General features: G+C 44.1%; 1 protein-coding gene across 1 annotated transcript in view; it reads left to right on the forward strand.

Annotated features, from left to right (window-relative positions):
* Nucleotides 1-13,394, forward strand: part of LOC126234740 (uncharacterized) — a 342,861-nt gene that overhangs the window by 10,141 nt on the left and 319,326 nt on the right. The window contains exon 2 of the mRNA XM_049943486.1: nt 12,197-12,242. Within this exon, the coding sequence (XP_049799443.1) occupies nt 12,197-12,242 (46 nt within the window). The remainder of the gene's footprint in view (nt 1-12,196; nt 12,243-13,394) is intronic.

Here is a 13,394-nt window from a genome sequence, read left to right on the forward strand (position 1 = left end):
ACAGCTATGGTCATCAGTCCCCTAGAACTTAGAACTACTTAAACCTAACTAACCTAAGGACAGCACACAACACCCAGTCATCACGAGGCAGAGAAAATCCCTGACCCCGCCGGGAATCGAACCCGGGAACCCGGGCGTGGGAAGCGAGAACGCTACCGCACGACCACGAGCTGCGGACTGATCCAGTGTACAAAGCATCGTTAGTTAGGTTAGGTTATGTTAGGTTAACCGGGGACCTAGAAACGACGGAGAGGCTCCGTCCCCTGTCCGCAGCTCGTGGTCGTGAGGTAGCGTTCTCGCTTCCCACGCCCGGGTTCGATTCCCGCCGGGGTCAGGGATTTTCTCTGCCTCATGATGACTGGGTGTTGTATGATGTCCTTAGGTTAGTTAGGTTTAAGTAGTTCTAAGTTCTAGGGGACTGATGACCATAGATGTTAAGTCCCATACTGCTCAGAGCCATTTGAACCATTTTTTTTTGCTCCGTCCCCGTCGCAGCCGCAGTGGTCCGCTACCCCACGACGACTGCCGCAGTCCACTTCACCCCTCCGTCGCCCCACACCGAACCCAGGGTTATTGTGCGGTTCGGCTCCCAGTGGATCCCCCTGGGAACGTCTCACACCAGACGAGTGTAACCCCAAGTATGCGTGGTAGAGTAATGGTGGTGTACGCGTACGTGGAGAACTTGTTTGCGGAGCATTCGCCGTCATAGTGTAACTGAGGCGGAATAAGGGGAACCAGTCCGCATTTGCCGAGGCAGATTGAAAACCGCCTAAAAACCATCCACAGACTGGCCGGCTCACCGGACCTCGACACAAATCCGCCGGGCGGACTCGTGCCGGGGACCAGGCGCTCCTTCCCAGTCCGGAAAGCCGTGCGTTAGACCGCACGCCCAACCAGCGGGCGCAACATTGCACCGTAGTCGAAGAAAATCTGGATTTGCTGGATTGACCTCTCGAACTTCTCGCTCTGGTCCAAAAGTTTTGAAACCAACGAGAGTGTCAGTAGTGCACCAGGACGGTGTACCAGGTCGTCTAAACGCAGCTTCAGGAAGAATGGAAACGAATTTCATCTTGTATAGTGTTTCTCCCTAAGAGAGTGCAAAAATTTAAGACCTAGAGGACGCTCCACTGAATAATTTGAGGTAGGGAACCTGGGGGTCGGAGAAGCCAGCTTAAGAAGATAATAGGAATGAAATCGCATTACTGTGTACTTTTATACATTAATTATAGTTAACTGCAAAACACCATCATTGACACAATGAATGCACTATTTGTACTGTTTCTTACAAAATCTACAGAAACTGACGACCATCAGCCTCAATGGAAGCATGACATCGGCGAACAGGATTCTGATTCAGTCGGACAAATATCCCTGGTGTGTTTCGAATCACATCGCAGACAGCTACAATTCCGGCAACTAATTCCATTTCCTTGTCCACTGAGATCTGACACAGAGGTGACTTTAGATATCCCCATAGGAAATAATCAAGGGATTCAGGTCCGGAAATATCGCAGGCCACGGAATAGGAGCTCCGTTTCCAGTCCAGCAACCAGGAAACAAAGCATTGTGATGGTTGCAGACATCCACACTGAAGTGAGACGGTGCACCGTCATGTTTTATCCACAGCCTCTCACGAACAGCCACGGATACGTTCTCCAGTAACTCGGCAGAAATTTTTGCACGAATCTCAAGCACAGGTGGCCGTTCAGACGGACAGGTAGAAGATATGGCCCAACGAGAATGTCGCCTACAGTGCCGGCACAGATACTCATAGCAAAACGTACTTGATGGTGTGACTCTACTAGAGCGTGAGGGTTTTCCTCATCCCACACATGACTATTCCTGCTTCCAGAATGAAATTTTCACTCTTCAGGGGAGTGTGCTTGTATGAAACTTCCTGGCAGATTAAAACTGTGTGCCGGAACGAGACTCGAACTCGGGACCTTTGCCTTTCGCGGGCAAGTGCTCTACCAACTGAGCTACCCAAGCACGACTCACGACCCGTCCTCACATCTCTAATTCCGCCAGTACCTCGTCTCCTACATTCCAAACTTCTCTTGCAGGAGAGCTTCTGCGAAGTTTGGAAGGTAGGAGACGAGGTACTGGCGGAATTAGAGCTGTGAGGACGGGCCGTGAGTCGTGCCTGGGTAGCTCAGTTGGTAGGCCACTTGCCGGTGAAATGCAAAGGTCCCGAGTTCGAGTCTCGGTCCGGCGCACACTTTTAATCCGACAGGAATTTTCGACTATTCCTGCTGTTCGAAATATCATCACGATCAAATGAGACCTCGGCAGTAAACAGCACGATTTGGAGGAAATCTGGCCGATCAATCCATTGCTGGAGCAACCACTGACTGAGTGCAACCCTTGGTGCAAAGTTCCTCACAAGCATTGCATGGGCTCGTTGTGGAGGTGATATGTGTGTAACTGTTGTTCGTGAAGTACTCGCCACACGGTAGTATGTGCAGCCCCCATTTCAGTAGCAATACGACGAGCACTTGTAGTGGGATCCGCCACAGCATGTACCAGGGTCTCCTCTTCAAAATCGGATGTGCGAGTGCTCGTCATGTTGCCAGGTCCCTTGTTTCTTCTTTCCAATAAACCAATCTCCCTCGTCGATCGAGAGAAAGACACACTCGTCGTGACGTATGATGCCTGTTAGAAAATCGTTCCCTGTATAACCTTCCAGCAGCGAGAGCTCTGCATGTCAGTGAGTTCTGCGAAACTGTACCGATACTGCTCCATCGTATTGTGCTGTTGTTGTTGTTGTTGTTGTTGTTGTTGTGGTCTTCAGTCCTGAGACTGGGTTGATGCAGCTCTCCATGCTACTCTATCCTGTGCAAGCTTCTTCATCTCCCAGTACCTACTGCAACCTACATCCTACTGAATATGCTTAGTGTATTCATCTCTTGGTCTCCCTCTACGATTTTTACCCTCCACGCTGCCCTCCAATGATAAATTTGTGATCCCTTGATGCCTCAAAACATGTCCTACCAACCGATCCCTTCTTATAGTCAAGTTGTGCCACAAACTTCTCTTCTCCCCAATCCTATTCAACACCTCCTCATTAGTTATGTGATCTACCCATCTAATCTTCAGCATTCTTCTGTAGCACCACATTTCGAAAGCTTCTATTCTCTTCTTGTCCAAACTATTTATCGTCCATGTTTCACTTCCGTACATGGCTACACTCCATACAAATACTTTCAGAAACGACTTCCTGACACTTAAGTCTATACTCGATGTTAACAAATTTCTCTTCTTCAGAAACGCTTTCCTTACCATTGCCAGTCTACATTTTATATCCTCTCTACTTCGACCATCATTAGTTATTTTACTCCCTAAATAGCAAAACTCCTTTACTACTTTAAGTGTCTCATTTCCTAATCTAATTCCCTCAGCATCACCCGATTTAATTTGACTACATTCCATTATCCTTGTTTTGCTTTTGTTGATGTTCATCTTATATCCTCCTTTCAAGACACTGTCCATTCCGTTCCACTGCTCTTCCAAGTCCTTTGCTGTCTCTGACAGAATTACAATGTCATCGGCGAACCTCAATGTTTTTACTTCTTCTCCATGAATTTTAATATCTACTCCGAATTTTTCTTTTGCTTCCTTTACTGCTTGCTCAATATACAGATTGAATAACATCGGGGAGAGGCTAAAACCCTGTCTCACTCCTTTCCCAACCACTGCTTCCCTTTCATGCCCCTCGACTCTTATAACTGCCATCTGGTTTCTGTACAAACTGTAAATAGCCTTTCGCTCCCTGTATTTTACCCCTACCACCTTCAGAATTTGAAAGAGAGTATTCCAGTTAACATTGTCAAAAGCTTTCTCTAAGTCTACAAATGCTAGAAACGTAGGTTTGCCTTTTCTTAATCTGTCTTCTAAGATAAGTCGTAAGGTTAGTATTGCCTCACGTGTTCCAACATTTCTACGGAATCCAAACTGATCTTCCCCGAGGTCCGCTTCTACCAGTTTTTCCATTCGTCTGTAAAGAATTCGCGTTAGTATTTTGCAGCTGTGACTTATTAAACTGATAGTTCGGTAATTTTCACATCTGTCAACAGCTGCTTTCTTTGGGATTGGAATTATTATATTCTTCTTGACGCCTGAGGGTATTTCGCCTGTCTCATACATCTTGCTCACCAGATGGTAGAGTTTTGTCATGACTGGCTCTCCCAAGGCCGTCAGTAGTTCTAATAGAATGTTTTCTACTCCCGGGGCCTTGTTTCGACTCAGGTCTTTCAGTGCTCTGTCAAACTCTTCACGCAGTATCTTATCTCCCATTTCGTCTTCTTCTACATCCTCTTCCATTTCCATAATATTGTCCTCAAGCACATCACCCTTGTATAAACCCTCTATATACTCCTTCCACCTTTCTGCCTTCCCTTCTTTGCTTAGAACTGGGTTTCCATCTGAGTTCTTGATATTCATACAAGTGGTTCGCTACTCTCCAAAGGTCTTTTTAATTTTCCTGTAGGCAGTGTCTATCTTACCCCTAGTGAGATAAGCCTCTACATCCTTACATTTGTCCTCTAGCCATCCCTGCTTAGCCATTTTGTACTTCCTGTCGATCTCATTTTTGAGACTTTTGTATTCCTTTTTGCCTGCTTCATTTACTGCATTTTTATATTTTCTCCTTTCATCAATTAAATTCAATATTTCTTCTGTTACCCAAGGATTTCTATTAGCCCTCGTCTTTTTACCTACTTGATCGTCTGCTGCCTTCACTACTTCATCCCTCAGAGCTACCCATTCTTCTTCTACTGTATTTCTTTCCCCCATTCCTGTCAATTGTTCCCTTATGCTCTCCCTGAAACTCTCTACAACCTCTGGTTCTTTCAGTTTATCCAGGTCCCAACTCTTTAAATTCCCACCTTTTTGCAATTTCTTCAGTTTCAATCTGCAGTTCATAACCAATAGATTGTGGTCAGAATCCACATCTGCCCCTGGAAATGTCTCTGAATAGCACAGAGTAATGACCGCGTCTGTCGTTGATTCATAGCACGTTCTGTCACGGACAATGTAAATGCACTACAACAGAGCCCTCTTATGGACAAGTAAAATAAACAAAACTTGCATCATGACTTCCTAGTAATCAGCCTTGTCCTAGTTTCATTGCAGGAATTAAAGAATGTACATTTAAATAAACAACACAGTAAGTGTAAGCTTGTGCACATGTTAGTTGTAAATAAGCTGGAAAACAGTAATGCTTGGCCATGTGGTAGACAAGTTTACTTCCATATGCCCTTAAGTAGGTTTCTCTGATTCCAGGTTCCTTGTCTCAAATTGTTCAGTGGAGCATTCTGTACGTCCTGTTACATTTTTAGACGCTCTTACGGGAACACCCTATGTACAGGGTGAGTCGCTAACTTTTGCCACCAAGAAGAACTTCGAAACTATAATAGGAGCTGAAAAGTTCGTGGGACAAAAGTTGCATGGGACAATGGGGACCATAATATGACGTTGGTTTTTTTGTTGATAGGTGGGGTCGCGTCAGAGATATGAAGGTCATCTTTGTTTTTTTAAATGGGATGCTACAGTTTGGTACTTATTGTCTGATAGTGGTTATTGAGACGAATGTCTTTGAAGGTCAACGAAGGTTACAAAGGTGGCATGAACGTCCATTTACAGAAGGTGTTCGAAGTGATGACCATTGGTATCAATGCAGTGCTGCAATCTCCTTATCATGGACTGAGTGGAATTCCTTATCACATCGGCGCTTATCGAAGCACATGCTCTCAAAATTCTCTCTCGCATATCTTCAGGTGTAGTTGGAACGTCTTTATAAACAATATCTTTTACGAATCCCCAGAAGAAAAAAATCCAGAGGCTACAAATCTGGCGAATGAGCCAGCCACGACACATGTCCTCCGCGTCCAATCCAACGATTTGGGAATTGTCTCTGCAACTCATTTCTAGCCATCAGCGAAATACGTGCCAGACACCCATCATGTTGATACCACATTCTGTTTCTTGTTCATAGAGGTATTTCTTCCAATAACAGACCTAAAGTTTCTTGCAGGAATGTGGTGTACTTCCTACCATTAAGATTTCCTTCGATGAAATAGGGGCCTATAATTCTATCCTCAGAATTCCACACCATACATTCACCGACCACGGTTTTTGGTATGCAACTTGCCGCAGTCAACGTCGATTTTCAGTTGCCCAATAATGCACGTTATGCAAATTAACATTTCCATAGTTCGTGAAAGTTGCCTCGTCAGTAAATAAAATCAGATTAATAAATGTGTCAGCCCTCTGAATCTGAAGTTGGGCCCATCGGCAGAATTCAATGCGATGCATACAATCCGCATCAGTTAATTCTTGGTAGAGACTGATATGGTAAGGATGATATTTATGGCGATGCAGAACACGAACAACACTACTCTGGCTCATGCCAGATTCCCTTGCGATTTGACGCGAACTAAAACAAGGATCCCGGGTTCCCGGGTTCGATTCCCGGCGGGGTCAGGGATTTTCTCTGCCTCGTGATGGCTGGGTGTTGTGTGCTGTCCTTAGGTTAGTTAGGTTTAAGTAGTTCTAAGTTCTAGGGGACTTATGACCACAGCAGTTGAGTCCCATAGTGCTCAGAGCCATTTGAACAAAACAAGGATCGCGAAGCACAATAGTAAGATAACCAATTTCCATTTCCTCGTTAGTAACTTTCCCCTTGCCGGATATGTTTCCGATGAGTTAAAGATCCAGTTGTTCTCAATTTATCATACACATATATAAATTTACGACGTGTAGGTTTAGTATGTTGAGGATATCTTTCAGCGTCTAAGTCTCTAGTTCTCACTGAATTTCGTTGGCATTCTCCGTAAATGAGAAGAATATCGACTTGTTCTTCGGAGGAATACATCATTCACATTCGCTTGATTCGACGATACTAGTCTTAACATTTCTATTAGTGTTGTATTGCGAAATCGTCGAATGGTGTTTAAATGTCAGTGGCACATGGATACGCCGTATTCGGCGATTATTTATTATTTGCACGATATACGAGAGGATTGTCAGAGCGTGTCCTTCAAAAAATGGCTCTGAGCACTATGGGACTCAACTGCTGTGGTTATCAGTCCCCTAGAACTTAGAACTACTTAAACCTAACTAACCTAAGGACATCACACACATCCATGCCCGAGGCAGGATTCGAACCTGCGACCGTAGCAGTCCCACGGTTCCGGACTGCGCGCCTAGAACCGCGAGACCACCGCGGCCGGCGCGTGTCCTTCCATAAGTGCCAAAGTGAAAAGGAATACCACTCAATCCATGATAAGAAGATTGCAGCACTGCACTGATACAATAGTCATCACTTCGAACACCTTCTGTGAACGGACGTTCATGCCACCTTTTTGACCTTCGTTGACCTTCAAAGACCTTACTGTTACAGATCACTGGATTCGTCTCGATAGGTGCTATCAGAAAATACGTACCGAACTATAGCACCCGATTTAAGAAAACAAAGTTGACCTTCATATCTCTGACGCTACCCCACCTAGCAACAAAAAACTAACGTCATATTATGGCCCTCGTTGTCCCATACAACATTTGTCGCACAAACTTTTCAGCTACTACCATACTTTCGGAGTTATTTTAGGTGGCAATAGTTAGTGACTCACCCTGTATATCAAAGGCCGGTGCAGATTTTTTCATAAAGATTAAACGTTGTAATGACACCAAAACATGGTCTTACACATTGCTAACAAACGTCTTTGGACTGAGCATCGATCGAGTAAACAGAATTTTCTCTGTATAGGGTTATTCATAAGTAAGTTTATCTTCTGGGGTTTCAGAAGAGACGGCGGATAAATTAAGACTTACAGAAAAATGACACTTGTTAATGGAAAGACCATCTCACCAACTTTTAATTCGCAATACGTGCAGTTGTGTAGTTGTAGAGCCCACCATTAGGAGGCTGACATGTCGAAATATCGTGTATAATGGAGCGACGCTTGCTGTTTGTCTCCTTGAATTCGCTAAATATGTGTGAATCATGACGTTTCCGTTATAATTTCGTACCAAACATCAGGTGAAAGTTCTAGCAGACAAAACAATCAGTGGTGGCACGACACATTCCGTGAGACTGCCTGCTTATGCAGTGTGAAGAGAACAGGCCAGGAGGGACTGCTAGCAGAGAAAGTGAAATGTATGTGAGAATCATTCACCAGGAGCCTAAAGAAACCGATGACAAGTGCGAGCAGAGAGCTGTCTGGCGCATTCCGCTCAGATGAGTGCCTGTAAAACAATATCGGCTGCAGTTGTCATATGCGCTGACTACTCGGAATAACGAGCTTTTCAACTTTTGAAATGACTTTCTGCGGCAACTGGCGCAAAATACTTTTTCACAGAAATTGGTTTTCAGTGACGAAGCAACGTTCCTTGTGTCTCAAAAAGGTGAATCCTCATAACATACTTATCTGGGGCTCAGAATAGCTACACGCTATTGTAGAAGACATTAGTGATTCAACTAAAGTTAGCGCCTTTCGTATCCTGTCCTCTTGAAAAGTTTATGGACCTTTATCCTTTTTTTTCTTTTTTTTGCACCTGAATAATGAAAATTGAAACCAACAGTTGCATTGTAATTCAATCGTCGTTTATAGAAAACGTGCTACCAGTTTCGGTGCGAAAAAGCGTCATCATCAGGCCCCAAGAGTAATCTGCCATCAGCGTACGAAACACATTGACGAAGATCAACGGAGCCTTCAAATGGAAGCAGTACAACCTATTAAGCATGTTACGTCAGCATCTGCAGCCAAGTAAGTCGAGCGCAGCGGACAACTGCCGTCTGATCATTTGTCGGCTTGTTATTGGTAGTTACGGAATCTAGTGTATTTTTGCTCCGCTGCACTCGACTTGCTTGGACATGCTGACGTAACATGCTTAATAGGCTGTATCGCTTCCATTTGAAGACTCAGTTGGTATTCGTCAATGTGGTTTGTACGTTATGGCAGACTATCCTTGGGACCTGAAGACGACACTTTTTCGCATCGAAACTGGTAGCACGTTATGAATAAACGACGATTGAATTAAAATACAGCAGTTGGTTTCAATTTTTTCAAGTTCTTCATGTCCGGGTGCTGTCCCATTTCTTCATTTCCTTCAGCGTTTGTCACTCGTGTATGCGGGGTCCGCTACATGGGTCCGTTGTCTCCATTTCACTCTATCACCGGCTTTATCTGGATGGATGTTCAGGCATTTAAGGTCTTTATGAATCGTATCAGGCCAATGTTGCTTAGGTCGTCCTTTGGGTCTTCTGCCGAAGACTTTGTGTGTAACCCGCCTTGGCAATAGTCATCACCGGCACGTAAAACATTCCCCAAACCATCGAAGACGACTCTCACATGTCTTGGATCGGTGCAACAGCAAGCTGTTTCCTAATGCTGTCATTGGAAATGTGATCTAACCTAGTGAGGCCTGCTGTCCACCTTAGCATCTTCGTTTCCATTATCTTCGTTTCCATTATACTTAGGCGGAGTTCTGTCTAAACTGTGGTCGACCAGCACTCACAACCATACAATGCGACTGGTCGGATGACAGTGGATTTTTTATTTTAAATTATCTTTCATCCTGCAGTCGCAAGTGACTACGGTTGTTGTTCGCCACCTCATCCAGGCTGCCTGAGTTCTACATCTACATCTAAATGATTACTCTGCAAATCACATTTAAGTGCTTGGCAGAGGGTTCATCGAACCACAATCATACTATCTCTCTACCATTCCACTCCCGAACAGCCCGCGCGAAAAACGAACACCTAAACCTTTCTGTTCGAGCTCTGATTTCTCTTATTTTATTTTGATGATCATTCCTACCTATGTAGGTTGGGCTCAACAAAATATTTTCGCATTCGGAAGAGAAAGTTGGTGATTGAAATTTCGTAAATAGATCTCGCCGCGACGAAAAACGTCTTTGCTTTAATGACTTCCATCCCAACTCGCGTCTCATATCTGCCACACTCTCTCCCCTATTACGTGATAATACAAAACGAGCTGCCCTTTTTTGCACCCTTTCGATGTCCTCCGTCAATCCCACCTCGTAAGGATCCCACACCGCGAAGCAATATTGTAACAGAGGACGAACGAGTGTAGGGTAAGCTGTCTCTTTAGTGGACTTTTTGAATCTTCTAAGTGTCCTGCCAATGAAACGCAACCTTTGGCTCGCCTTCCCCACAATATTATCTATGTGGTCTTTCCAACTAAAGTTGTTTGTAATTTTTACACCCAGGTACTTAGTTGAATTGACAGCCTTGAGAATTGTACTATTTATCGACCAATCGAGTAATCTTTTGGAACTCATTTGGATCACCTCACACTTTTCGTTATTTAGCGTCAACTGCCACCTGCCACACCACACAGCAATCTTTTCTAAATAGCTTTGCAACTGATTCTGGTCTTCGGATGACCTTACTAGACGGTAAATTACAGCATCATCTGCGAACAACCTAAGAGAACTGCTCAGATTGTCACCCAGGTCATTTATATAGATCAGGAACAGCAGAGGTCCCAGGACGCTTCCCTGGGGAACACCTGATATCACTTCAGTTTTACTCGATGATTTTCCGTCTATTACTTCGAACTGCGACCTTCCTGACAGGAAATCACGAATCCAGTCGCACAACTGAGACGATACCTCACAGGCCCACAGCTTGAATAGAAGTGTCCTCTTCCGTGAGTCGGCCGCCAACAGTGATCGTGGAACCAAGGTACTTAAACTTCACACGAGTCAGATCTTTACCATTAATCGTGATGGTTACGATTTCATGTCTGTCTGATGCCATGTACTCGGTTTTCTTCAAATTAAGGCGCAAACCATGTTGCGCCAACTGGTCACTCCAGTTTTGAGTTTGGCTCTGCACATAAAGCTTTTTTTTTTGCTGCCAGTATCACATCGTCCGCATAAAGGTCCATGGTAATGGCCGGTGCAGATCATCTGCCATGGTGTCCATTACGAGAATGAACAGAAGTGGTGATAATGCACAAGCTTGATGGACGCCCACAGTGATGGGCAAATCATTGGATAGTCGAAGTGCTAGCTAGATGAGACTGTGTGGCACCCGATCAAAGGCCTTTTCGAGATCCAGGAATGCTAGACGCAGCGGCTTGACTTTCTCATGGTGTTTCTCGACTAAGAGTCTTGCAGCATGAATCGCATCAGTTGTGCCACAGTCCTTCACAAATCCAGCTTGGTTTCTGGAAATCTGTGTGATCTCACGGATCCTTTGGTCCAGAACAGGCTCAAAGATTTTCATGGCGTGGCAGAGAAGTCGAATTGGACGGTTGTTGGTGTACTCAGCGGGATTTCCCTTCTTCTTAAAGATAGGCACGGTGTTGCTCTGTTGCCAACCACTTGGTGTTTGTCCCTCGTCAGTGATCTTATTGAAGAGTTCTGTTAACCATTCAGCTGCCTTCCAATGATGGGAACACCATAACTCTGCTGGAAGGTCAACTGGGAACTCTTCTGTTGAGATCTTCTTCAAGTAGCTGCTATTTACAATTGATTACCAGAAATTTTTCCTTGCGGTGAAAACTAAGACTGGTTACGTGCACCTGGACATGCTAAAGCAACGGCTTATGCCGCAATTACAACAAGGAATTGGGGATTACGTTTTACAATAAGACGGTACTCCACCATACTTTCTTTCAGACGTTTGTGACTATCTCAGTGCCGAACTCCTCTACTCCACTGGCCCTCACTGTCAACTGACTTAATTCCACGTGATTATTCCTGCCTCCATTGTCACCTAATTTGGAAGAGTTGCTAGGAAGAATAATTAATGCGGTCACTGATATCAACCATGATGTTTTGGGTCGTGTATGTGAAGAGTCTGAATACCGTATCGATCTTTGCTGCGTCACAAACGGTAACAATACTGAGCACCTGCAATGTGATTCCAAAACTTCGAGAGATGTTCTATCAACTGATATGTGTCTGTTTTCTGAATGCCTTGTAGTTTTCATGCGGTCGTCTTTTGAAACCCTGGAGGTACCTACGAATAACACTGCGTAACTTATATGAGATATGGCACAGCTGAATTCCGCATCAAGAACTCTACATGGGCTTTCGATCGATCTCCAACTGTTGATATCGATCCATTACTGGTGCTGAACTACAGTTCCGTTTTAGTAGGTACAGCCTTGAACTGTATCAGCTGCCTGTGCACAGTGAGTGACGTGTGGCCTTCTGTTTCTAGTGGAAGTGCCGGTGGTGCGTGATGAGGAAGCTGTCGCCGGTGGCAGGTAGGTGGCACCTGCCCGCATGGCGTCCATGGCAGCCGCGTCCGCATGAGTGTTCTGTTGCCGTCGTACAACCGAGGTCAGTAACCTCCATAGAATGTAAATAGTCTATGGCAGTGGTCGTCAAGCTGCGGCCCGACTCATGTATCCCTGCTGCCCGCGGTTATCAGGCGTATTTTATAATAATATACATCTAACAGCTAGAAGCCGAATCCCAAAACGATAATTAACGTTAAGAGCTAGATTAGATTACTACTTGTTCCATAGATCATGAATACGACACTTCGTAATGATGTGGAACGTGTCAGGTTAATAAAAGGTGTCTATACAAGATATTACATTTCACAAAATATTACATGACGCTCAATATTTTTAATTTTTTTTGTTTTGTGGGGTTTGGGGAAATTACCTACTTACTATATCCAAAAATTCATCTAATGAGTAGAAGTAGTTGCCATTAAGAAATTCTTTTAATTTCCTTTTAAATGCTATATGGCTATCTGTCAGACTTTTGATGCTATTAGGCAAGTGACCAAAGACTTTTGTGGCAGCATAATTTACCCCCTTCTGAGCCAAAGTTAGATTTAACCTTGAGTAGTGAAGATCATCCTTTCTCCTAGTGTTGTAGCCATGTACACTGCTATTACTTTTGAATTCGTTCGGGTTGTTAATAACAAATTTCATAAGTGAATATATATATTGTGAGGCTACAGTGAAGATCTCTAGCTCTTTAAATAAGTGTCTGCAGGATGATCTTGGATGAGCTCCAGCAATTACTCTGATTACACGCTTTTGTGCAATGAATACTCTTTTACTCAATGATGAGTTATCCCTGAATATGATGCCATACGAAAGCTGAGAATGAAAATAGACGTGGTAAGCTAATTTACTCAGATGTATATCTCCAAAATTTGCAATGACCCTAATAGCATAAGTAGCTGAACTCAAACGTTTCAGCAGATCCTCAGTGTGTTTTTTCCAGTTCAACCCCTCGTCAATGCATACACCAGAAATTTTTAATATTCTACCTTAGCTACCGATTTTTGATCGAAGTCTATATTTATTAATGGTGTCATTCCATTTACTGTGTGTAACTGTATATACTGTGTTTTGTCAAAGTTTAATGAGAGCCCATTTGCAGAGAACCACTTAATG

This window comes from Schistocerca nitens, chromosome 2 (genome assembly GCF_023898315.1).
Source record: "Schistocerca nitens isolate TAMUIC-IGC-003100 chromosome 2, iqSchNite1.1, whole genome shotgun sequence".
Lineage (NCBI taxonomy): Eukaryota > Metazoa > Arthropoda > Insecta > Orthoptera > Acrididae > Schistocerca > Schistocerca nitens.